The sequence below is a fragment of the Pseudorca crassidens genome, chromosome 16 (genome assembly GCF_039906515.1).
Source record: "Pseudorca crassidens isolate mPseCra1 chromosome 16, mPseCra1.hap1, whole genome shotgun sequence".
In the NCBI taxonomy this organism is placed as follows: Eukaryota; Metazoa; Chordata; class Mammalia; order Artiodactyla; family Delphinidae; genus Pseudorca; species Pseudorca crassidens.
In genome coordinates, this window is record NC_090311.1 from 505,852 (window position 1) to 531,310 (window position 25,459).

At 54.1% G+C, this 25,459-nt stretch overlaps 1 protein-coding gene across 1 annotated transcript; it reads left to right on the top strand.

Moving 5' to 3' along the window:
• Nucleotides 1–2,386: 2,386 nt before the first annotated feature.
• LOC137209488 (homeobox protein MSX-3-like) lies at nucleotides 2,387–14,207 on the top strand. Its single transcript, XM_067711173.1, has 5 exons — nucleotides 2,387–2,490; nucleotides 11,512–11,605; nucleotides 11,709–11,858; nucleotides 12,433–12,751; nucleotides 13,380–14,207. Exons 1-5 carry the CDS (start codon nucleotides 2,387–2,389, stop codon nucleotides 13,790–13,792), a joined length of 1,080 nt encoding a protein of 359 aa, XP_067567274.1. The 3' UTR covers nucleotides 13,793–14,207.
• Nucleotides 14,208–25,459: the final 11,252 nt, after the last annotated feature.

Genomic DNA, 25,459 nt, shown 5'->3' on the forward strand with positions numbered 1-25,459 from the left:
CCCTCTATAGGCTGTTTTCAAACATAACAAGCCTCGGGCCATGAATCCTCCGCAAATGCACACAGTTCACACTGCCAGCCCTCTCTGATCAAGAGGAGGAATTCCACTGGCTCCCGTCAGGCCCTCATTGCCTGCCCACCCACCCTGCTGGAGGAATCTGTTAGGCGGGAATAGAGAGCTGCTGTGGCCCCTCTGACCTGAGCCTCTGAAGCTTCATGCCTGCCCCTGCCCCCTAACACCATGTTGAGAACCAAACCCGGAGTCCCCACCACAGGTTTGACGACCCAGGGTCCTCGTTCCCTCTCCCGCAGTGCGGGCTCTCGGCCTCGCCTCTGTCCCCACGGCGCTCCTGGCCTGAGTCTCCTCTCAGATCTCACTCTGGGTTTCCTTGACCAGGCCACCTAATCGTCCCTCTCCTGTGTCATGTGGCATCGTGGCTGTAGGGCTGTAGGAGGACGCATTAAGAGTGTCCTGTGTGACCTCCCGGCCCTTCGCTGCCCCTTATTCCCTCCGTCTCCCTGGAGAGGTCCAGGCGCTGCCCAGTGGCCACTGGAGGGTGGACAGGGCCCAAGTGGTCTGAGGCCCCCCTTCCCCTTGAGCGGGCACAGCTGGGGCAGTGGGGGGCATGCTGAGGGGATGCCCTTTCTGGGGCTGGCCCCTTTGGTCCTCACCACAAGTTGGCCTCCAACTTGGCCATTTTCAGGAATGGAAGCCATCAGCTCAGAGAAGACTTGCCAAGGCATGTACTTCCCGAGCCAGGGTCCACGTTCAGTGCGAACAAAAACGCCAGAGCACCCTTAAAGGTCCCCAGTAGCTCCCATCCAAGGTGCTGGGGAGGCCCCGGCTCTGGTTTACTTTGGCCCTGGACCTGGACCGGGCTAGTTGCCTCTGCCTTCTGTGCGTGGCCTCGCCCAGGCCGAGGGGAGGCCACAGAGAGGCAGGCGAGGCCGGCACCTCCGCCTTTCAGCTTCTCATCTGTGCACGCAGGTCCTGGACCCAGAACCCGAGGGGAGGGTCTCAGGACCGGAGGGGGCCACTCCCCCAGCCTGTCCCCAGGACCAGGATCTGCCGAGGCCACTGTGTGTGGCCTTCCTTCTGCCCGCAGGGATCTGAAGCAGGATTAGGTGGGATTACAACCCCAGAAGCCTCCCGCGGAGGCTCAGAGGATGAGCGGCCCACCCATCCTGGTTGGGAGTGGTCCCTGCTGCACGGGGGTTGGGGAGGGCGGAGGGCATTTTGTCAGGACCCCCACTTCAGTGGACAGCCAGGGGCACCCTCCCACCTCAAGGCCCCGGGCATCTGGAGCGGGCCCCATCAGCCCTGAGGGCCCAGGACAGGACGGCCCCCCTTCCCTCCCCTGAGCAGCAGAACTCAGTAGCCCCTGCTTCTTCCGAAGGACCTGCTGCCCTCTGTTGCTGGTGACCTGCCCTTCCCCAGTGCCTCTGTGCCTGGCTGACCAGAGGGGCTATAAGGGCAGTGGGTAGGGGCTTTGATGACCATGACTGAGGGAATTCTTTGTAAGTCTGCTTCAGCATATGTGGGGGAGACCGAACAGGAAACTGAGGCCCAGAGAGGTTAAGACACCAGGTCAGTGGCACGGCCCTTCAGCAGAGCCAAGACTAGAACCAGGCATGCGACTCCCAGCGCCCCTTCACCTCCCCGACCCCCCTTCCCACCCCCTGCAAGGCCCACCTGTAACTGGCACTCAGTACACGCCCCTTGTCCTCTGCCATGGGTCAGCTCCGAGTGCCAGGAGCATGGGGTGACCGGTGACGGCGCAGCACGGGGCCTGCAGGGTGGAGCTCAGGATGGGTAGGGGTCTGAGATGTGGGCACTGTCTCCAACTCACGCCCACAGGCCTTGGCAGCTAGAACATTCCACCTAGCCCAAGTGCAAGGGGCTCGGCAGGCAGGTGGGTGGGTGGGCAGCTCTGAGCAGGGCCCCCAGGCCCCGTCCCCAACTCCAGGCTTCTTGCCGCATGTGACAACACTGCTATCGCTCATTACTGGGGACAAAGGAGAACTTCCCTTGCTATGGAGGGAGAAGGAAACAGAAACCCTCTAAGGAAAGGAAACGTGCCCAAGTTAGGGCTGCTCTTGTCTTGGAACCACCTGGTTTTGGAAGCCCACGTACGAGCAGGAGACGTCTCAGTCCCGGGCTGAGGGGTTTCTTTTCTCCCCATTTTGAGGGGTTGCACTCTGGTCCACGTGTCTCACTACACAGGCCCACCCTGCTGACACCGGCGCCCCTCAACACCCCTCACTGTCCTGAGACAGCCCCTCCCCCCGGGATTTGCAGGGCTTCCTCAAACCACTTCCAGCTTCTCTGGGCTTCTGGAAACCACGGAATCAGGGTCTTGGCTCTGAATTCCAGGCCCAAGTAGAAAATGACCCACAGGTCCTCGACCCGCGTGAAGATCCGAGTCGACTGCTCTTGGTGGCCCGTCTGTGGCGTGGCCCAGCGTCTGGTCGCCCTGCAGCAGAGGGAGGGGTACCCCTGAGCACAGCCCGCCACCCACCAGGGCTCAGCCCGGCCCCCTGAGGCCTGCAGCCCCACCCGCGTCATGAGGATAGACTGCGTTCCAGAACATGGTCTTTCAAGGCGTCCACAGAAGCTGGCCTTCAACAACTTCATAAAGATCTAAAGCTGAACACTGGGTCAGCCTGAAAGACGGGAGAAGACGTCACAAAACGTCGGGCGCTCTCGGCAGAGGCTCAGAAATCGGTTACACGTTCGTGACCCTGCATCTCAGAGATGATTCAGATCTTCCCTGCAGTGCCCCCCGACATGCCCGCTGTGCCTGGACGTTCAGCCGTGAACGCAGAGCTGGCCAAGAGACAGGCAACGTCGAGAGTGATCACGGGGGGCCTCTCGGGCAGGGCTGGCCCTGCTGACCTCCTCTGGAAGGAGTGGGGGTGGGGTGGTGTCCGGAGCCCAGTCCCAAGCCCCCAGCATCGTCCTCCTGGCGTGGCGCCCGCTGTGGGGAGGGATCTGGTACTCAGTCCAAAAGCAGGGGAGGGCTCTGGAAATTGGGGGAGACAGGAGAAAGGCGTCTGCTGTTTTGTTTTTCAAGCCTTCTCATTCCTGGGGTCCCCAGCTGTATTCAGAGCCCCTCTGAGGCCTGGGCTGCTTGGGGTCTTCTCGGGAGGAGGCCCAGACCCGGCCCGTGGCCTCTGCCGGGATGCACTGGGCCCTCCTGACAAAGGAAATCAGTTCTGGGTTCTCCCAGCAGTAAGTTGACTCCGCCGCCCCTGAAGCGATTTTCACAGCCGGGGAGGTGCAACTGTGTTTTCCAGCTCATTAACCCGCGGTGGCTATGGCACAAAGCACGCCGGCTGCACAGAGCAGAGCGCGGCAGCCGGAGGATTCCACAGGTCCCTGCCGCCTGGAGACTGGAGACCAAGCCGCCCGTTGTCCCCCAAATGCCCCACCTGTTTACTCAGGCCCTTTGAACACTCTTCCGCCTGGGGAGAGCCCAGCCTGGCTGGACGGTGCCAGGCCGTGATTAAAGGGGCCTGGCCAGGCGTTCAGGGCCGGGCAGGGAGAAGGCCTTTGGGAGGGGAGCACGTGGCCCAGCTGAACAGGACCCTCTCTAACTTCCCGGGGGTGGGGCCGGGCCCAGGAGGATCCCTCTGTCTCTCCCTAGGATGGGGTTCGGGTTGGCGGCCTTCCCCACCCATGCTACGAGCTGGCGCCCCTCACCAGCACTTCTGTCCACAGTGCCCACGGCTCGTGAGAGGCCCCTTCCACAGTGGGATGGCTCATGGCGGGAAGAGCAAAAGGCTGCCTAGGGTGGGCCTGGGCAGCCCCCCACCCACCCGCATCATTCCATCCCCACCCAGACCCGGGGCCACCTGTCACCCGGGAGAGCAGGGTACGGAGGCGAGGGGCCCCGAGCCAGTTCTTCCTGCAGCACCAAGAAAAGTAGTGAGGCCTCGAACCGGCAGGGCTCGCCGTTTGCTTCCCTCCCCTTCCCAGGGGTGGGGGCTGCCTTGGGGGTTCCAGGCTGTCACCATCCCTCGGCCCAGGTGCCACATGAACTTTTCCGTGGACTTCCCAGAGTCCTCGCAGTAGGCGGGCAGGTGACACAGAGACGACATGGGCCCCAGGGTGCCCGTCCCTCCATGCTTCCCGAGTAGGGCCCTGACCCCAGCCACACCCCAGCCCCAGAACCTGCCCTCTCGTCCCAGCGCCCACTTTCCCCTTACTCCCTGCACTCGAGCCACACAGGGCCTCCAGCTGCTCAGGGGCCTTTGCCTTTCCACCAGCCCCTCCTCGGTCAGAGGGTCCTGACAAAGGGTTCTCCCCCCAGAGACTCTGGGTGGGCCGTTTAACTCCCAGGAGAAGCAGTTGCAGACCCACTGCGGTTTCACTGCTCTGAACCCTGGGGCGCCTCCCCCATGAGTCCCATGGCCTCTCAGGCCCCATGGGTCCTGGAGCCCCTCCTCTGAGCGCTGTGGCCCTGGCCTCTGCCCCCAATGTCTCTCTCTGTTCCAGCTTCCCCTTCCCTCCTCCCAAGTCAAGGCCTGTACAAGGCTGCCCACGATGCTTGACCCCCCAGGATGGACCCTCCGCCTGCGCACAGGTGGGAGGGAGCATGTGCCTGGCTGGCCTCTGAGTGGTGCAGGTGAGAGCCAGATGCGGTCCCACCCAAGGAACTCAGCGCACGCACCCCAGGGTGGAGTTTCCCATGACCTCCAGTGACTCTGCGAAGCGGAGATGTTTGTAATAAATCCTTGTACCAAAAACATGACACACCAATCAAAACAAACATGAAATTACATCAAGGCCCGTTATAGCCAAATTGCTCAAAACCAATGATAAAGGCAATGTCTTCTTTCAGAGAGAGAAGACATCTTGTGTGCACAGGAGCAAAGATGAGGACGATAGCAGAGCTCTCGTTGGGAACAGTGCACATGAGAAGACAGTGGAGCAATGTCTTCAAATACTAAAACCTGCTAACTTATAGTTGCACTATAAGAAATATTTTTAAAAGTCCTTACACAGTAGGAAAGTGATACCAGATGGAAATATGAATGTACCAAAAAAATGAAGAGCACCAATAACAGTAACTACATGGAGGAATAGAAAAGGCTTTTTCTTATTATTTAAAGGTAACTGACCATTTAATCAGAATGTAGTGTGAGGCTTATAACACGTAGTGGTAAAACGTATGACAACCATAGCATAAGAGTCAGAAGGGAGAAATGGAGATACCAGACACTACTGTAAAGTTCTTATACTGTACACAAAGCAGGATGATATCACTAGAGGTACGTTGCGGTAAACTGAAGATGTATACTGTCAACCCTAGAGTAGCAAAAAAAATAATAATAATAATAAAAGTTATAGCTAGGGCTTCCCTGGTGGCACAGTGGTTGAGAGTCCACCTGCCGATGCAGGGGACACGGGTTCATGCCCCAGTCCAGGAAGATACCACATGCCGCGGAGCGGCTGGGCCCGTGAGCCGTGGCCGCTGGGCCTGCGCATCCGGAGCCTGTGCTCCGCAACAGGAGAGGCCACGACAGTGAGAGGCCTGTGTACCACAAAAAAAAAAAAAGTTATAGCTAATAAGCCAACAAAGGAGATATGCTGGAATACTTTTTAAAATATTCAATTGATCAAAAAAAGAAACAGAACAAAGAACAGATGGGAAGTTATAAAATAATTAGTAAGATAATAGATTTAAACCTAACCTACCAGGACTTCCCTGGTGGTGCAGTGGTTAAGAATACGCCTGACAACGCAGGGGACATGCGTTCAATCCTTAGTCTGGGAAGATCCCACATGCCGTGGACCAACTAACCCTGCGTGCCACAGCTACTGAGCCTGCGCTCTAGAGCCCGCGAGCCACAACTACTGAGCCTATGTGCTGCAGCTACTGAAGCCCATGTGCCTAGAACCCATGCTCCGCAACAGGAGAAGCTACCGTGATGAGAAGCCCACGCACCACAACAAAGAGTATCCCGTGCTCGCCACAACTAGAGAAAAGCCCGCATGCAGCAATGAAGACCCAAAACAGCCCCCCCACAAAAATGTAATTAAGCTATAAAAAAAATTAAAAATAAACCTAACCTATCAATAAGTACACCAAATGTAATTGGTCTAAATATCAAATTAAGAGTCAGAGGCTGTCAATGTGGATAAAAGAGCCAGACCCACATGCACAGAGCCTACACAAAGCACTCTTTAAAGATAAATACACAACTATGTTGAAAGTAAAAGCATGGAAAAGTGAAAAACATGCTAACACTAGTCAAAATAAACCTGGAGTCTCCACGCTAACATTAGACAAAGTTGACTTTAGAGCCAAGAAATTACAGAAATGAAGATCATTTCAAATTGATAAAAGCATCAATTTGTCAAAGGCATGTAACAATCTTAAACATTTGTGGACCTAACAAGACAGCTTCAAAATAGGTGAAAACTGATAGAATCACAAAGAGAAATAGACAAACTCACAATTACCATTGAAGTTTTCGATATCCCTTTCTCTATAATTGACCAAACAAGTAGGCAGAAAATGAGCCTATAACCCTACAGTACCAAACAATAAGTACAGTCGGTAGGTGCTTATCAACCAATTGACTCAATTGATATTTACTGACCACCCCACCCAGCAACAGAAGAATTCATATTCTTTTCAGGGACAACAGAAAATATTGACCAAGATAGACCATATTTGGGGCTGTAACACAAGTCTCAATAAATATAAAAGGACACATGTCAAAGTGTGTTCTACCAAACGAATGTAAAATGAAAACCAATACAGAAACATCCCTAAAAAATCCTGAAATACTTGGAAACTCAGTAACACGCTGAGTGACCCTGGGTCAAAGAAGAAATCAAAAGGGAATTATTATTTTGAACTAAGATTGAAAACATATCAAAATTGCAGGATGCACCAAAGCAGTACTTAGAGGAAAATTCATAGCACTGAGGGCTATATTAGAAAAGAAGAAAGGTTTAAAAAAATCAATGACAGCTTCTACATTAAGAAACCTGAAAAAGTAGACCAAAGACAACCCAAACTAAGTAGAAGAAAGGAAACAATGAAGATCACAGTAGAAATCAATGAAATAGCAACCAGGAAACAATAAAGGCAATGAATCTGAGAGCTGGTTGCTAGATATCAGGGGCATTGGTAAGCCTCAGGCTGCCCAAAGAGCTGGCACCAGGGGACTCTTGTGGGCTTCTTAGTTCACTTCCGAGCCATGGTCCTACCCTGTCCAGCCTGCCCTAGAGCAGAGGCCAGAAGCCCTGGGTCTAATTACTGTCCCGTCTGGGGCCTTGTAGCTGAGGGGCGTGAAGCTTGGAGTGGCTGCTTGGTTCCTCCTGTTTCTAAAACCATCCTACACTCATTCCCGTCTTCTCCTGCATGGTGTCGTTTCTCCCCCCATCCCCCGCCTGTTTTTCAAGCATCTCCAAAGAAAAGTTGTTAACCCTCAAAATAAAACAAATATTTACAACTCAATAATTCCAAAATAGCATCATCTCTGCGGAGCTTCATGGATTCTTCCAGCTGTCCTACACTCGGGCCCGCACCTGGGGCTGCACGGTGAGCCCTTCCTTAGGGCCCCACTGTTTCTGCACACGGTGGCTTCACTGGCCCACTGCTGTCCTGTGCCCACCGAGGCCCCCAGCTCTGCCTGTTCTCTGCAGTCAGATGCCCAACGGCCAGTTCCCCCAGGAGAGAGCGACACCCCCACCGCACACAGGCAGTCTGACTCTCAGCTCTGCCAGCAGAGGCGACTTGAGCACATCCCACCTGGGGGCTTGGAGATGGGCTGGGCAGGCAGAGCGAGGGAGGCAGCAAGGAGGCTTTAGGATGCGCCGGAGGGCCTGGGCTCTGGGAGAGCTGGTGCCAGAGCAAAGGTCCCAGGTGCCATGGAGCCCTGGCTCCCTGCTGCCTCTGACCCATGGAGAGCGCTAGGCCCACCACCCTAGGCAGAGCACGGACTTGAGAGTCACTCAGGGCTGGGTCCACCCTGCCTGACCCCCACTGCCAAGTCGTCTGTCTCTCTGAGCCTATTTCCTCTCCCACCAAAGCTGGGGTGATAAGAGGTGCCTCAGAGGGGAGACCAGCTCCCTACTGTTGCCGTAACAACTGACTGTACACAGCCCAGATTTACTGCTGCACAGTTCTGGGGCCAGAAGCCCAAGTGGGTCTCCCTGGGCCAAATCAAGTGTCAGCGGCCTGGGCTGGTCCTGCTGGAGGCTCTGGGGGACCCCAGGCCTTAGAGGCCGCCCACCAAAGCCAGCTATGGCTAGCTCATTCCTTCCCAAGCTGCCATGTCTCTGGGCCCTCGAGGACCCCGGTGATTAGATTGGGTCTACCTGGATGCGCCAGGATGGTCCATCCCAAGGGCAGTTGATGAACAATCTCAATCCTGCCTTTGCCACGTACACATTGCCAGGTCCCAGGGACTAGGCTGCAGACATCCTGGGGGGGTGGGTCATTCTGTACCGGACAAAACTACATGCACCTATTGCTCTGGACAGAGAGGTCACTCAGTAAAGATGGGCTTCTCCTCTGATTTCCCCCATCAGGAGGTTTGGCAAAGTTTCAAAGCCCTGGATGTAAAGAGTAAATGTGAAAGTAAATTGGCAGAGAAGATAGAGGTGAACAGGAGAAAAGAAGTGATGTGGGGAGGGACTTCCCTGGCTGTCCAGTGGTTAAGACTCCACACTTCCACTGCAGGTGGCACGGGTTCAATCCCTTGTCAGGGAAATAAGATCCCACATGCTGCGAGGTACGGCCAAAAAAAAGATGTGGGGAGACACTATGAAGTGATGGGGTCGCAGGATGAGTCCCAGGGCCTTCTCTCCTCAGCTCCCACTTTCATCTGAGCCTTCCCCATCTCATGGGCCTCATCTGACTGGGAGGAGGTCCTCTCCTGAGCGACGCCAAAGCATCCACCTGGGGAGGTAGACCTCACGTCCCACCTGGGGGACCTCACGTCCCACCTGGAGCACCTCACGTCCCACCTGGGGGACCTCACGTCCCACCTGCCTCTCTTTTAGCACACCCACTAGCTGCTGGAGCTCATGTCACCTAGTCCCCCTCTGGCCAGAGTCATGGGTAAAGTACCACTTGTGTTTGGAGCAATTTTCCAATAAGTTGAGAAGGAAAATTTCAAAGGCTCCAACACAGATGCCTTTGAGGAGGGGAGTGGCCCCAGCCTTTCAGGATGAATAGGAGGCTCTCTGGGGCCTCAGCAATGACAGCAATGACATAGAGGATGAGGCATAAGTCGATGGTTTCTAACATGGTTCCCCTGGAGATTACACTGTCTGGGAAGTGCGGCCCTTTGGAAGGGGCCCTGAGGAGTGGGTGGTCCCGCCCTGGAGCAAGACCCAGGAGATGGGCCCGTCATGGTCCCTGGTGTGCAAACTGTGCTACCACCCTGTAAACGGCATCCAGGACGGGATGCCCACCATCCCCATACAAAAGGGGACCATCGCTTTCTTCAGTCACTAACGTGGTATCACCTTCAATCCTGCGGCACCGTCTGGCGTGAGCTCTACGTGACCTCTCCTCCGCAGCATCAAACCCTCCCCTCCACCGGGTTTTAAGAGGAGGGAGAGCACTTCTGTTTGAGTCCTGCCCAGTACCAAACTTGCCCGGATAAATCCCACAAAACAAAATCCATTCTCAAGAATCATCTCGCTATACTGACTCCACTGAGGAGGCCCCTCAGGGCTTCCAATCCCCCCGTGTCTGTACTCGTCACTCATTTCTGGAAGCTAAGGATGTGTTCATTCCCCATGAATTCAGCACCAAAAAGAGGCACAGGAACTGTACTCGTCACTCATTTCTGGAAGCTAAGGATGTGTTCATTCCCCATGAATTCAGCACCAAAAGGAGGCAGAGAAACACAGGAAATGAAAGTGTCTGGGCCTTCGCTTGACCTCCTGTCCCCACACAGCTCAGAGCAAAGTGCAGGGACAATGCCACTCGAACTGGGGGGACAGTGTCTGCCCCAGGGTGGATTGAGTGGGGCATTCTTTGGGGCTTTGCCGTCATTTCAGGGGCTCACCTGGGATGGGAAGGGTGCTCCTGTCCACACAACATGCCTGGCTGGCCTGCTCCTGGGCCGCTGGGAAGCCGGGTCCCTGCAGGTGTCTTCATCCCTCCTGGTGGCCAGAGACGGTGCCCAGGCTCCCCTACACACGGGGTCCAGGGTTCTGCACCCAAAGCCCCCACGTTGACAGAAGTGGGATCCCTTCCTTCTCACCGCCACCATCCCCTGCCCCATCTCCCATCCCAGGGCCCAGCGGGGCTGGAGCTGACACTGTGCTGGAGGCCTGGTTGTGCTCAGTGTTGGGGTCTGGGTTTTGATATCCAAGCCCAGGGGCTCTCCCCCAGCCCCACATCCTCCCTCCCTCCTTCCTCTATGCCCCTGCTGGAGCCAGTGCCAGTCAGGGGCCTGGTCAGCACTGGCCCAGCCTTGCTGGGAACTAGAGACACCAGTCCAACACCCTCAGGGAGCCGGTCCTGAAGGTCGGCCCCTGCGCCTGGCCCCATGGCCCCATCCCACCCCCAGGCTAGCCAGGCCGCAGCCAGGCCCCCACGTCATCCACCCAGAGGCCACCTCCGGAGTGTCCTGAGTGGACATGGGGCAGGCGGAGGCAGCTGGCTGTCATCCTCATTAAAATTCTTTTTCAAACGCTCCTGTGAGTGGCCTGCTAAAGATAAGCTATCAGGAGAGAGGCCTTCAAAGAAAGTGCTCTAATGGTACAATTATCTTCAATCAACTCAGAACATCTTTATTACATTAGAAAGGGGCAATCCATCTTGGAATGCAGAAAGAACTGATCTAGCCACAGATGCAGGCCTGGCCTGGAGGGGTCTGAGGGCCCCTTTCAGTCATGCTTCTAAGTTTGCATGGAGAGAAACTTTCTAATTGAATTTTTCTAGCTGAACTGGATAAAGTGTCACCCAAAGCTAGATTTCATTAAACAACTTTGAGGGTTTCCCTGGTGGCGCAGTGGTTGAGAGTCCGCCTGCCGATGTAGGGGACGTGGGTTCGTGTCCCGGTCCAAGAAGATCCCACATGCCGTGGAGCGGCTGGGCCCGTGAGCCATGGCCGCTGAGCCTGCGCGTCCGGAGCCTGTGCTCCGCAACGGGAGAGGCCACAGCAGTGAGAGGCCTGAGTACCGCAAAAAAAAAAAAAAAAAAAAAAAACACTTTGGTTTTTCAAAAATAAACATGTACGGATTTAGGTTGCTGTTTCCGTGTTCTGGGATATTAATCGGACATAAAGGTGTTACCTGCAAAATAATCTCATGATTTATTCTAAAACACAGTCGGGGTTTCTTTCGTTCCGCGAGAGGCTGCAGAGCGGTGCCTCGTCTGCAGCACCCCAGAAGGTTTTTAAACCAAAGATTGGTTCAGTTTTGGAAAAATAATCCGAGTGAAGCGTAAATCTCTGTCGGGCCTTGGCTCCACCTTCTACGAGCCGTGTCGGGGATCCCTCTCCGCCTGATCCGCGGGGTCCCCGTTGACAGCCCGGCCCCGTCTGGCCGGGTCAGTCGGAGGCCCGCGCCGCGGGGCTTTTCCCAGGTCCCAGGTCCCGCGACTCCGGACGATTCGGCCAAGCAAGTGAGGAGCGGGAGAGGCTGACGGTGAATCCAACACCCAGCGACTGACCTCGCGCCCCAGCGGCCCGAGGCGCCCTGCCTGTGCCCCAAGCCCTGCGTCGCAGGCGGATGAGAGGTCGGCCCCTCGGCCTTCTCCGCGGCTCCGGGCCCTGCCCGGGGACCTTCGACGTGCCCCGCCGGCCGTTCCTGGAGCCAGGCCGTGGGACGCCACGGAGAGCGTTCGGCAGCTACGGGTGCCTAAAAAGCCATTCAGGGTCAGGGCACCTGAGGCCCGACTACAAGGCGATAGAAGCAGGGTCCTCGGTCCGGGCGCAGGTTCAGTCAAAAGCAGCCCCCAGGGTTCGGAGGGAACGCCTGGGCCACAGCAGGCACGCGCCGAAGGCTCAGGCTCCGGACTGGGCGCAGCGGGAAGAGCAGCCGGCGAGCGACAGAGGGACAACACTACGGGAGGCGCCGGCGCCGCCTCTCTGACGGCGCCGAGCTCTCCGCGTCTCAGGATCCGCGCGCGGTCCCGACCTGTGCCCGGACCGCGGCTCAACCAGGTCGCGCCCACTGTGGGCTCCTGCGCGTGGGGAGGCTGGGGCCAGCGCCTCGTGCTCCCCGGGTGTACCAGCCACCTCCCAGCCGGGCCGCAGCGCTCCGGGAGAGGACAGCCAGGCTCTGGGAAGTCCACAGGGGTGCGCCAGGCAGGCCGGGGCTGGGGCGCTAGAGTCCCAGTCGGCCGTCCCGCCCTCCCGGGTCAGCGAAACCAATGGACGCCTGGGTCCACGCGGCAGCGACAGCGGCGATTGGAGAGCTGGGCATGAAAGGGGCGCCGCCTTTTTATAGGGCTCTGAGGGCGGGGGCGCAGTGGAGCCCCCGGCAGTGTCGCGGCGCGCTGGCCCCACGTCGCGCCTGCTGAGCCCCGCCAGCCCCGCGCCCGCCGGCCAGCGCATGGCCCCGGCGTCGCTCGGCATGAACCCTGTTGGGCTCAGGACGTGCAGCAGGGACCGTGCGGGGTCCGGCCCGTTGCCCTTCAGCGTCAAGTCGCTGCTGCAGGCAGAGCACTGGCTGGGCGCGGAGCCCGCGGAGCCCCGGGAGGAGAGGCCGCGGGGCGCCGCGGAACCCCGGGCCTGGGTCCCGGCGGCCGCCCCCTTGTCCTCCCCACGTAAGTGCCCTGTCGCACGGTTCTGGGCTGCGAGAGGAGCCCGCCCGGCCCGGGCTCGGAGGACTAGGGCGGGAAGGACGCTGTCTCTCGTAACTTTGGAAAGTAACCAGCCACTAACGCGCCGGCCCGGGCGCAGAGAAAGAAACCAGCCCACGCGAGCTCACGCGACCACTCCCGCGCGCGCGCGAACCCCACGGCGGCTCCCCGGCCCCACGCCAAACAGGCTTCTGCTCTACCCTGGGGCGGAGCCCGCAACCCAAGACCCGGGGCTTCTTGTCTCGGAGTCTCTCTGGCCGAGCACCCCTTTTGCTGCCGTCACTCCCCGCGATGGTTGACTTCTGCTTGGCCTCTGCGCTTCCCGCCCAAGTTTTTCGCTTTTCCAAGTGGGCAGAGTTCCCCTCCTCCCGAGGGACGCAAGGCCACCGATCTGGGGAGCAGAACCCGAGTCCACAACGGCCCCCCTCTCCGCGCGCCGTCTCCCCGGTGCCTCGCTTCTATTACCCCGGAGGTTTGGGGGTATCTTGTCTCAACTGAGGTCCGCGGTCTCGGCCGGGACACGCATCCGGAACCGTCCTTGGCGCGCACTGCTGGCGTTTGAGCGTCCGCTTTGTGCTCTCTTTCCCCCTAGGCGCCCCCAGCCCTCCACCCTGCACCCTCAGGAAACACAAGAACAACCGCAAGCCGCGGACGCCCTTCACCACCGCGCAGCTGCTGGCGCTGGAGGGCAAGTTCCGCCAGAAGCAGTACCTGTCCATCGCGGAGCGCGCCGAGTTCTCCAGCAGCCTGAGCCTCTCCGAGACGCAGGTCAAGATCTGGTTTCAGAACCGCCGGGCCAAGGCCAAGCGACTGCAGGAGGCCGAGCTGGAGAAGCTGAAGCTGGCGGCCAAGCCGCTGCTGCCCTCGTTCGCCCTGCCCTTCCCGCTGGGCGTCCACCTTCACGGCTCCCCGGCCGTGTACGGCAGCGCGGCGGGCTCCCTGCCGCAGGTGCCGGGACTCCTCGCCGCACCCGTGGCCGCCTACGGCATGTATTACCTGTCCTAGGGCTGCAAGGCCGTGGGCCCTGGGGGCCCGCTGGGGAGGAAGGGCACGCGCGCAGGGGGTGTAGGGGGCGGGGTGTTGTCTTCCGCCACCGGGGCCACCCCTTCCCAGGTCCGGAGACGGGTCCCCGCGGGCGAGCGGCGCCCCGGCCGGTTCCTTGCTCCTGGTGCGCAGCGGGCGTCTCGGAGTTCTCTTCTTGTCTCGTTTTTCAGGTTTTTGTTTTTGTTGTTGTTAATACTGTGTTAAACTGGATGCCGCAAGACTATCTGTGGGTATCTTACGGTTATTTTAAAAAAATGTTTTTATAAAGTTATGTTAGTGCAAACTTTCCTGAAAGGCAGTGAACATAGTTTTATATTGTCCTCGAAATGGACAAAATAGGACTTTCCAATGTATGCAAAGCAGCCAATAAAGTATTCTGAGGTTTCCTCTGTGGACCTGTCTCGGTAACCGCGGCGGCTCGGAAGAACTTAGTAGATTGTTTCTGGCTGCAGCGGCAGGAAACTGATTCGGAACAAAGAAACGACAGGAACAGTTTGGTGCCGGAATTGCTAAAGAGAAACTTACCAACTACTTTCGCTAACTAGGTTTCTCAGCGTTGTGTGCGAGTGGAGACTTTCACGCTTATTTTAGGAATTTTTCCCGCGTTCATTTATGTATTTATGTATTTTACTAGAGAACGTCCGGGAGCCTGAGGCGAAGTGCTGTCTCTGTGGGATCATGTGCGTGAGGGTGCGTGCGGTGAGTGTGCGCGGGGCATCCACGCGTGGGCCCGGCGGCCTCGGAACCTCGAACTCGTGGAGCGCGGACCGCACCGCGGGCTGGCGCGGTCGCTTGGCTTCCGCGGGGACGGAGCTGGAGCGGGACAGCGGTCGGCGTTGTCCGGCGGAAAGAGAAGGAATGGCCGCGCGCCCGCAGCGGGACCGGCGGCGCCAGCGGCCAGCTGCGTCCTGCCGACTCGCCAAGGTGGCCGGTGGCCGGGGATCTGCTGCGCATCCTTCTGCTGCCTCTTGACAACATGCTGACATAACTTAGGAACCGGGCGCCCAGGCGCCAAGCAAGAGGACGGTCCGACCCTCTCCCCTGTCCGAGCGTCTGCCCTGCCGCCCCCAATGCTCCGACTCAGGGCTGGGGCCGTGGCGGGCGATCTTGGGGTTAGCTCACCTCCCCTCCCTCACCCGCCGGGCCGGAGGGGGCACCTGGGCGGCAGACCGCCTCTGCCGCGTGGGCGTAGGGACACGCAGTGACCACGCGAGAGGCCAATTCCAGGCCCGTCTCTCCCTGTAATGACTGCAGGGCTGGGGTCCTGCCGCCTGCGAAGGCGAAGCACTGACTTTTACTGGGCAGGCAGCGGAGGTGCCGCTCCACGGGAAGCAAGGATAATACTGCATTAATTTACATGTCGTAGCCATCATTCTCCCTCGGTTTCCTGGAAAAATGCAAACTCAGGATGAATTTGAAAGAGAAACTAACGCAGTTCTTGAAGTGCAGCTGCTAAGAATGAAGGCCTGATGATGGGAAGGGGGAGGAGGCCAGATGCGTCCAGTCCCTCCTGGGGTGTGGGCCAGCGAGTTCTGAACCTGTGCTGCTTAAGCTCAGAACCCAGCTCCAGTCACGATTTGCGAGGGGCCAGACCCGTCCGTGGTCTGGAAAGTGCCAGAGAAGGCAGGTGGGGGCCGCTGCACCAAGGGAGCTGGACGAGGGGCCCAGGGGCCCTGAGAGCGACCACCCGCCTTCTGTGTGCCCAGGCACCTGCAGGACCACATCTGCGGCTTTTTAAGGCCCGTCAATACTTTGATCCTCTTCTCCACACCCCAGAGCGCTGGGCAGCCCGGGGCTGGCAGAGGGATCGGCTGCATCAATTTGCTACGGGTCTGCATGACCGGTTCTGACCAAGACACCTCCCCAGGGAGCCTCTCCTCTCAGGACCCCACGGAGCAGCTCGACCATCCTTTGTCTGACTCAGGGCTTGGCACCCAGACCACTGGAGGGTGAGCGAGGCTCTGTGGAGGCCCAGAGCCCACCAGCTGGGTGCCCTTGCTGGGAAAGGCTGAAGCAAACTTATCAAGACCAAGACTTTCCCATTGTTTTAGACCAGGCTCCCGCCCAGGGCAGAGCACTGTGGACTTCTACTGCCTGTCCACCGTCTCATGGACAACTCGGGCCCCTGAATGCCCTGGGCCAGGTCCTGGGGCCAGGGGACACTGCCGGCCATCTCCTCAGCCACTGTGTCTCCAAGGCCTTGAGGCTGCCCAGCTGGCCGGAGCCAACGCAGGAGGACTCACCCATCAGGACCCTGCACGGAGGGGTCCGAGCTCCAGAGTCCGGCTTCCCCCCCAGCCCCGCTGGTTCCCAGTCACCTGCCTCATGCCCGGCTGCTGGATTTGGAGACAGCAGCCCTGCCCTTGGGAGACCACCTGGACAGGGGGACAGGAGAGCAGTTCAGGGCAGAGCACGCCTCTCTGGAGGTGCAGGGGCCACCTGATCTGGGGACAAGGAGTGGGCCAAGTTATGCAAAGGTGTGGACTGCGGTGACCCCGGTAGTGCCAGAGTGGGGAAGGTGGGACTAGGGAGGACGCTAAACAGTGACCCACCCAGCATGCCTGGGTCTCAGGGTCTCAGGAAGACTGCCCTGAGGCTCCCACGTCAGGGTCGCCTCTGGTTCCTGGGTGGGGACCAGGGTCCCTTCCTGGCATCCAGTCAGCTCTATGGTCCCTGCTGGCCCCCGAGCCAACCTGGCCTACTCTGTGCCAGGCGTGGACCCCAGGCCGCAGGTCTTGCGCCTGTGGACCACTCAGAGGGTTGGGCCAGGTCAGTTCTGCTTCAGCACTTCTGGGGGAGGGACTCCCTCAATCTGACCATAGGTCTTGAACGATCATAAAGAAGCAGTGCCGGGAGGGTAGAGGCCCTCTCATGGGACTCCTAAAAGTAAACACTGGGTACTTCTTAAGCTGGGTTGTGGGGCTGTGGTATCTACTGTCCTTGCCAGGACGTGTGATTTTATTTTTTACTTTTATAAATGTATGTATTTATTTATTTATTATTTTTGGCTGCATTGGGTCCTCGTTGCTGCGCGTGGCTTTCTCTAGTTGTGGCGAGCAGGGGCTACTCTTCGTTGCAGTGCGCAGGCTTCTTATTGCGGTGGCTTCTCTTGTTGTGGAGCACGGGCTCTAGGCGCGCAGGCTTCAGTAGTTGTGGCTCGCGGGCTCAGTAGTTGTGGCTTGCGGGCTCTAGAGCACAGGCTCTGTAGTTGTGGCGCACGGGCTTAGCTGCTCCGCGGCATGTGGGATCTTCCCGGACCAGGGCTCGAACCCGTGTCCCCTGCATTGGCAGGCGGATTCTTAACCACTGCGCCACCAGGGAAGCCCAGACGTGTGATTTTACATTTGCTTTTGTGCGTTTAAAACATTTCATAACAAGAAAACACTACTTAGGCAGTACTTCCTCCCAACAGACTGTAAAGACCTTGCCATGATTGGCATGTTAAGAAAAATGCCATTTCTGCATCGCCAGAGATGCCATGCTTCATGGACACAGCCAGGGGCAGGCAAAGGGCAGGGTTCTCTGCTGGCCTCGCTGGTCCCAAATCTGTGCACGCCCTCAGGAAGTATTTCTGAATCACTGTACTTCACCGTGTTTCCCTGGTGTGACAACGCATAATGCTATCCAGATGGCCTAAAGCTCTGGTACTTTCATTTGACTTTTAAAAAAGTGTTGCCTCATTAGCTAAACATACACAGTTCTTGCTGTTTCTGATATTCCATACATTACGCTGTGTTTCCATTGATTAGACCATTAAGAAAAATACCCATATAGCAAATTAACCACCATGGCCATGATGATAAGATGCTAAATTTCAGAGGCAGTAAAATGTGGGCAGGAAATGTCTCAGCACGTTAAGAAGCACGTGTTTTTAAAAACCACGCCGAACAGCTGCATTGTCCTGTGCGCATCCAAGGGGTGTTACCGTTCTTCCAGGTTGACTTTGAAAATCTGCAGAACGAGGAACCACGTGCTCACCCCTACCCTCGGCGAGCCCGTTTCCACAACTTGGCGTGGTGAGCGCTGCGCTCAGAGGCCCAGAGGCAGCGCCCCTGGACCCTGCAGGAGGCGGGGGAGGCCTCAGGGGCCAGAGAGGATTTGCGTTCCTACCCGTGTGAGCAATTGTTCGGGTTTTCTGTTAAATGGAACTGAGACAAAGCACAGTGGTACCCATCTCTTACCTCTTTCTCCTGTCTTACTGGGCCGGCTAGAGCCTGCAGTGTGAGTGTGGCTAGAAGTTTCCAGAAGGGGCATTTTGTCTTATTCTTGCTTTTTAAAGGAAATACTTTTAACATTTCACCATAAGCATGATATGTGCAGGGGGGGCTTCAAAATACCTTTTCCAGGTGACCTACATTTCCTTCTGCAACTAGTTAATAGGACGTTTTATCATCAGTGAGTGTTGTACTTTATCAAATGCTTTTGCTGCATATATTGAGATGATCAGTTGATTCCCCCATTCAATCTGTTAATGTGGTAAATTATAGTGGAAAGTTCGATTTCTCCATATTCTTTCCAACACTTGCTATTATCTGGTATTTTGATTCCAGCCAGCCTAGTGGGTGTGAAGTCTCAGGCTTTAATCTGTGTTTCCCCGATGGCTAGAGATACTGACTGTCTTCTCATGTGCTCATTGGCTATTTATGTATCTTCTTCAGAGAAACATCTATTTAAGTCCTTTGCCCATTTTTTAGCTGGGTTGTCTTTTGTGTTGAGTTGTAGGAGTTCTTTATACATTCAGGATATTAAATCCTCATCAGATACAGGATTTGCAAATATTTTCTTCCATTATGTGGGTTGTCTTTCCACTTTCTCGATTGTGTCATTTGAAGCACAAACTATTTTAATTTTGATGAAATACAATTTATCTATTTTCAATTTTGTCGCTCATGCTTTTGGTGTCATACCTAAGAACCCTTTGCCAAATTCAAGATCATTAAGATTCACTCTGTGCTTTTTTCCGAAGTGTTTTATAGTTTCGTCTCGTACATTTAGGTCTTTGATGCATTTTGAGATAATTTTTGAATATTTTGTGAGGTAAGGGTCCAACTTGATTCTTCCCCGCGTGGTTATCCAGTTATCCCACACCATTTGTTGAAAAGACTACTCTCTCCCCATTGGATGGTCTTCGTGTGCTGTCAAATATCACTCGACCATAGGGGTATGGGTTTATTTCTGGGCCCTCAGTTCTATTCCATTGGTCAATATATCTATCCTCCTGCCAGTACCACAGTGTCTTGACTACTGTTGCTTTGTAGTAAGTTTTGAAACCTTCTTTTGTTCTTCTTTCAAGAATGTTTTGGCTCTTCTGGGTTCCTTGCAGTTCCATATTGGAATTAGGTTGTCAGTTTCCACAAAGACGTCCACTGGGATTCTGACAGATTTTGCATCGAATCTGTAGATTAGGGACTGTTTCGGGAAATATTGACATTTTAACAATGTTAAGTCTTCCAGTCACGAGCGTGAGATGTTTTTCCAATTATTTAGATCCTCTTTAATTTTTTTGAACAATGTTCTGTAGCTTTCAGGGTATAAGTTTTGCATTTTTTTGGTTAAATTTATTCCTAAGCATTTTATTCTTTTTGATACTATTGCAGTTGGAATTGTTTTCTTAAGTGTATTTTTGGATTGTTCATTGCAAGGGTATAGAGAGATAACTGATTTTGTACACTGATCTTCTATCCTGCCACTCTGCTGAGTTCTTTTATCCGTTCTCATCATTTTTCAGTGAGCTCCTTAGGATTGTCTACATACAACATCATGTCATCTGTGAATAGAGCTAGTTTTACTTCTTCCTTTACAATCTGGATGCTCTTCCTTTCTTTCTTTCTTTCCTTTCTTTCATTCTTTTCTTTTTCTTTTTTGCCTAATTGCTCTGGCCAGAACCTCCAGTACAATGTTGGATAGAAGTGACCAGACAGGTATCCTTGCCTTGTTCCTGAAAGCATCCAGTCTTTCACCATTGAGTATGATGTGAGCTGTGGGGTTACCGTAGATGCCATTATCAGATTAAAGAAGTTCCCTTTTATCCTTAGTTGGATTTTGTCAAATGACTTTTCTGCATCAATTGAGATGATCGTGTGGTTTTTGTTTTTGCGGTACGCGGGCCTCTCACTGCCGTGGCCTCTCCCGCCGCGGAGCACAGGCTCCGGACGCGTAGGCTCAGCGGCCACGGCTAACAGACGCAGCTGCTCCGCGGCACGTGGGATCCTCCCGGACCGGGGCACGAACCCGTGCCCCCCGCATCGGCAGGCAGACCCCCAACCACTGTGCCACCAGGGAAGCCCTGTTTTTTATTCTATTGATATGATGTATTACACTAAATGTTTTTCTGATGTTAAACCAACCTAGCATTCCTGGGATAAATCCCACTTAGTCATGGTGTATAATTCTTTTCTTTTTTTAATATTTATTTATTTATTTGGTTGCACCGGGTCTTAGTTGCAGCAGGTGGGCTCCTCTTAGTTGCGGCTCACAGGCTCCTTAGTTTCGGCAAGTGGGCTCCTTAGTTGTGGCATGTGAACTCTTAGTTGCGGCATGTGGGATCTAGTTCCCTGACCAGGGATCGAACCTGGGCTCCCGCATTGGGAGCATGGAGTCTTAACCACTGCACCACCAGGGAAGTCCCATGGTGTATAATTCTTTTTATATGTTGCTGGATTTGGTTTGTTAAAGTTTGTTGAGGATTTTTGCATCATAGTCACAAGAGATATTGGACTATGCCCTCCTTGTGATGTCTTTGGTTCTGGTAACATACTAATCCTGGACTATAAAAGGAGTTGGAAAGTGTTCCCTCCTCTTCTGTTTTTAGGAAGTTTTTGAAAATTTTGTATTAATTCTTCTTTAACTATTTGGTAGAACTCGTGAACCTATCTGGTCCTAAACTTTTCTTTAGGGGTAGTTTTGTGTGTGTGTGTATGTGCGTGTGTGTGTGTGTGTGTGTGTTTTAACTAATTTAATGTTTTCAGCTGTTATAGGTCTATTCAGATTGTCTGTTTCTTCTCGAGTCAGTTTTATGACTCTGTGTCTTTCTAGAAATGTGCCCATTTCATCTAAGTTATCTAATTTGTTGGGATACAATTGTTTCATAATATTGCTTCATAGTCTTTTTTATATCTGTATGGTACGTGGTGATGCCTCCACTTTCATTCTGATTACTGGATGTAGGATTCTTGACAATTTTTTTTTTTTGGCTGCGCCTCAAGGCACGTGGGACCTTAGCTCCCCCACCAGGGGTGACCCATGCTCCCTGCATTGGAAGTGTGGAGTCTTAACCACGGAACTGCCAGGGAAGTCCCCTTGACAGTTTTTTAATAGCATAAGAGCACTTTGAATATGTTATCTCACTTCTTTCTGGCGTTTGTTATTTCTGATGAGAAGTCAGCTGCTACTTTTATTGTCTCTGGACTCCCTTTGCATTTATCCTACTTGGAATTCATTGAGATTCCTGGATGTATAGGTTATTTGTTTTTCAATAAATTTGGGAAGCTTTCAGCCATTATTTCTTCAAGTTTTTTTGCTCTTTTCTCTGTCTTCTCCCCCTGGTACTCCCATCACATGCATGTTGGTGTTCTTAATGGTATCTCAAGTTTCACTGAGGCTCTCTTCATTATTTTTTCTCGATGTTTTTTGGCTTACATAATCTCAATCAAACTTCAAGCTCATTATTCTTTCTTCTGCTAGTTCAGCTCTACTGTTGGGTTCCTCTAGTGAGTTTTTAGAATTTTTCAGTGTTTGTACTTTACAACTCCAGAATTTCCATTTTGTTCTCTTTAAAAGAATAATTTCTATCTCTTTATCGATAGTCTCTATTAGATGAGACATTGTCATCGACCCTTCTTTTCATTCTTTAATCATAGTTTCCTTTAGTCCTGTGAACATGTTTATAACATGCTTATAATGGCTACCTTGGAGTCTTTTCTGGTAGATCTGACATCCTGTAATGCTCACAGGCAGTCTCTGTTGCTTTGCTTTTGCAGATATAAGGGTTATACATTCCTGTTTCTTTGCATGCCTCATAATTTTTTGTTGGAGATTGGACATTATAGATAGTATGTTGTAGCAACTCTGGGTACTGGTCCCTCTCCTCTGGGGCTTATTATTATTTGCTTGTGCATTGTTTTTGTGACCGGCTGGGTTATTTCCGTGAAGAGTATCTGCTGCCCCACGCCCACACCCAGTGTTAAGCCTCTGATGTCCTGAGGGAGATGCGCCTCTGGGTACATGCACAGTCACCTGGGACCACACCCAGCTGTTAAACTCCAGTAATTGCCTGATGATTGCTCTACAGTTTTCAACAAGCCCGTGGGCATAAATTCCTCTACAAAGTAATCCAGTCAAGGTCTCTGACACAGTCTTTTCCAAGTCGGGCCTTTCCTGTTTGTTTCCACCCCAGTTTTCTTATCACTTGTTTCCCTCCTGTGAACCAGCTTCCAACTTAGCCTGTACTCGACACTCCTCCTGAGTGCCCCCCACCACCTCACTGTTCCTGAGAACCTGGGCTTCAACTTCTCCACAGTCTGTTGCAAACAGAGTCAGCTCCTTTGGGAAGAAATTAGGAGAGATCTGTTTTCCCGACTTGCTCATCACCCCCCCCCATCCCCCCAATCTCTGAGCCATGGCTCTGGAACTGGGGTGAGGACAAGGGCAGACTTCTCTCTGTGTGACGCCCCTGCTCCAGGAGCTCCACGGGAGGGGCACTAGCCTGGTGTCCTCTCAGCCGCCTCTCCTGGTGAGAACCACTGCCCCACAGCCAGGGAAGGTGCCCAGGGCCTCAGCACCCTCAGTGGTGCCAAGGTAGAGCCTCCACTCCAAGAGCTGGGCTGGGCAGGAGGGAGGCCCTGCTCTCAACCAGCCTCACCCACACTTGCCTCAGCAGCAGGCACTGGGCAGGTACGAACACCTAGGCCTGCAGCTCAGGGAAGGAAGCCCTTCCACGCGGAGCCGGGGGACAGGAAGTCTTCTGTTCTCAACTGCAGCCTCTGGCGCAGGGTCCCTGCGTCCCCGAGCTGAGTGGGGAGGAGGGAGTGGTCTTGGGTCAGATACCCCACTCTCCTTTCTTACCAAATTTTCATAGATTTTCTTGGATGGATGCTTCTCTATTTGCTGCTTGCCTGCAGGACCATTCCCAGAGGTTGTAGGTATTGTTGTCTTTTTGTTTTTGCTGTTATAGTTCTCACCAGTTTCACTGGGAATGGGTTGTGGAGCGCCTCACACTGCCTTCATGTAAGTTACCCCGCAGGTAGTCTTGGTTTGGTTTTTTCAGTTTATTTGAACCTGGATCTCACTAAGGTCCACACACTGCCGTTGACTGCTGTGTGTCTTAGGGATTTGGTGTCTGGGTCTTGCTCCCTGCGTCCTGGGTGTGGTTCACGTGTTCTGTGTCTGGAAGCTTGACCAGGGCCCCGGTGCCTCTGTGCCCGCCTCACATCTCTCAGGCTACCTGAGAAATGAGCAACAACTCCTCCCGAGATGCCTGGGCCTGCCGACAGCATCTCCCACCGGCCGCTCCGAGGCTCCCCGCCCTGCGGCTTCTCTGACCACACTGACCCTTCACACCGCAGACTTGGAAGCGTGAGGGAGTGAGTTCATGCCCGTGGGGACGCCGGTGGACAAATCCTCTGCTCTCGGGTCTCCAGTGGGACGGAGCCTCAATTGCCCACAGTGGGGACCACTCCAATAACGCCCCCCTAGGGTGGGCTTTCCCTCTTCCCTTGTTTCACCCTCCCAGCCCCCCACTCCTGTCCCTTAGGATCATCTCTCAAAATAAACCACCTCCATGCAACCCCTTACCTCAGGCTCTGCCTTGATGTTTTGGCAAGACTATGTAATAGGTTGTGTGGTGAACGTCTATCAGGAAACAGCCAGTGTCTGGTTCACCCTTTTTGTCATGTCTGCAGACGCTGACATCAACACCTCGTTACCCAGAGGTGTAGTTCTTTCAGGAAAGGTAGGAGAAGTCCTTGACTTCCCCTTGATTTACCAGTTTTCAGAAGATGTCAATTACTGACATCCTCCCAACGTGGTCAATGAGGTTTTATTTTTAAAGAATGCTATGAGCTCATGGATTTAAGTGTATTTCATGCACTTCCTTCAATTGTAGTTCTTGTTCTCGGAGCCACTCAAGCGGTCCTGTTCTTGGCCAGCAGGACCTTCTTGAGGTGGCTCGTGACTCCCAGCTTGGCATTCCTCAGTAACTTCCTTGATTTCAAAAAACTAGTCCAGGCTTTCAGTAAAGTTATTGATTTAATAAATATGGTATGTACATTATGGGTTTATAGCAATACTTCTAATTCAAATTCAGGACTATGGGGTTTTAATTAACTTCAGTGATCCTAAACCTGTATCTTCTTTTTCCCAAGCCAAAAATTTTCAGTTCTCAACACTACTCAGATCATTTGGTACTTGGGACATTTGAGCTGTTCTCAGTAATTGGCTATTAAAAATTTCACTGAATAGTGAAATACCTTTAGGGTATTTTGAATTTTTGCCAATGTGAGTTCAGGATATATCCCCAGAAGTAGGACTGCTAGGTCAAAGGGTAACTGCAGAAGTGATCTTGTTAGGCATTGGTAAACTCCACTTCGTAGGTGGCTGCAGCGTTCAGCACCCCACTTACAACGTGTGAGAGCGTAAGCTGCGTGTCCCCCACCCCCTGCAACAGGCTTTGCCGTCAAACCTTTGGGCTTTTGTCAACTGCACGTGTAAGAAAGGGTCTGTGCATTTTTTTTTTTTTTTTTTTTTTGCGGTACGCGGGCGTCTCACTGTTGTGGCCTCTCCTGTTGCGGAGCACAGGCTCCGGACACGCAGGCTCAGCAGCCATGGCTCACGGGCCCAGCCGCTCCGCGGCATGTGGGATCATCCCGGACCGGGACACGAACCTGTGTCCCCTGCATCGGCAGACGGACTCTCAACCACTGCGCCACCAGGGAAGCCGGGTCTGTGTATATTTATTTCTACTTCTCTGGCTATAAGTGAAATGAGGGGTCTGTTTCTGTTACTCAGATGTTCTGCTTTGGCTAAGGTTGTGTCAAGGCAACACAGAAAAGGCATTTGCAGAAAAGTGAACTGGGGGTGAAAACTCATACCTAATAATTTTTTATTTTTATAAATTTATTTTATTTACTTATTTTTGGCTGCATTGGGTCTTCATTGTTGTGCGTGGGTTTCCTCTAGTTGCAGCGAGTGGGGGCTACTGTGTGTTGCGGTGCGCGGGCTTCTCATTGCGGTGGCTTCTCTTGTTGCGGAGCACGGGCTCTAGGCATGTGGGCTTCAGTAGTTGTGGCACACGGGCTCAGTAGCTGTGGCTCCCGGGCTCTAGAGCGCAGGCTCAGTAGTTGTGGCGCATGGGCTTAGCTGCACCGTGGCATGTGGGATCTTCCCAGGCCAGGGCTTGAACCCGTGTCCTCTGCATTGGCAGGCAGATTCTTAACCACTGTGCCACCAGGGAAGCCCATTTTTTGATTTTAAATTTTATTTTATTTTTTGGCTGTGTCGGGTCTTAGCTGCGGCATTTGGGGTCTTCACTGAGGCACGTGGGACCTTTCCGTTGAGGTGCAGAGGCTCTTCGTTGTGATGCGCAGGCTTTTCTCTGGTTGTAGTGTGGAGGTTATTTTTCCTCTCTACTTA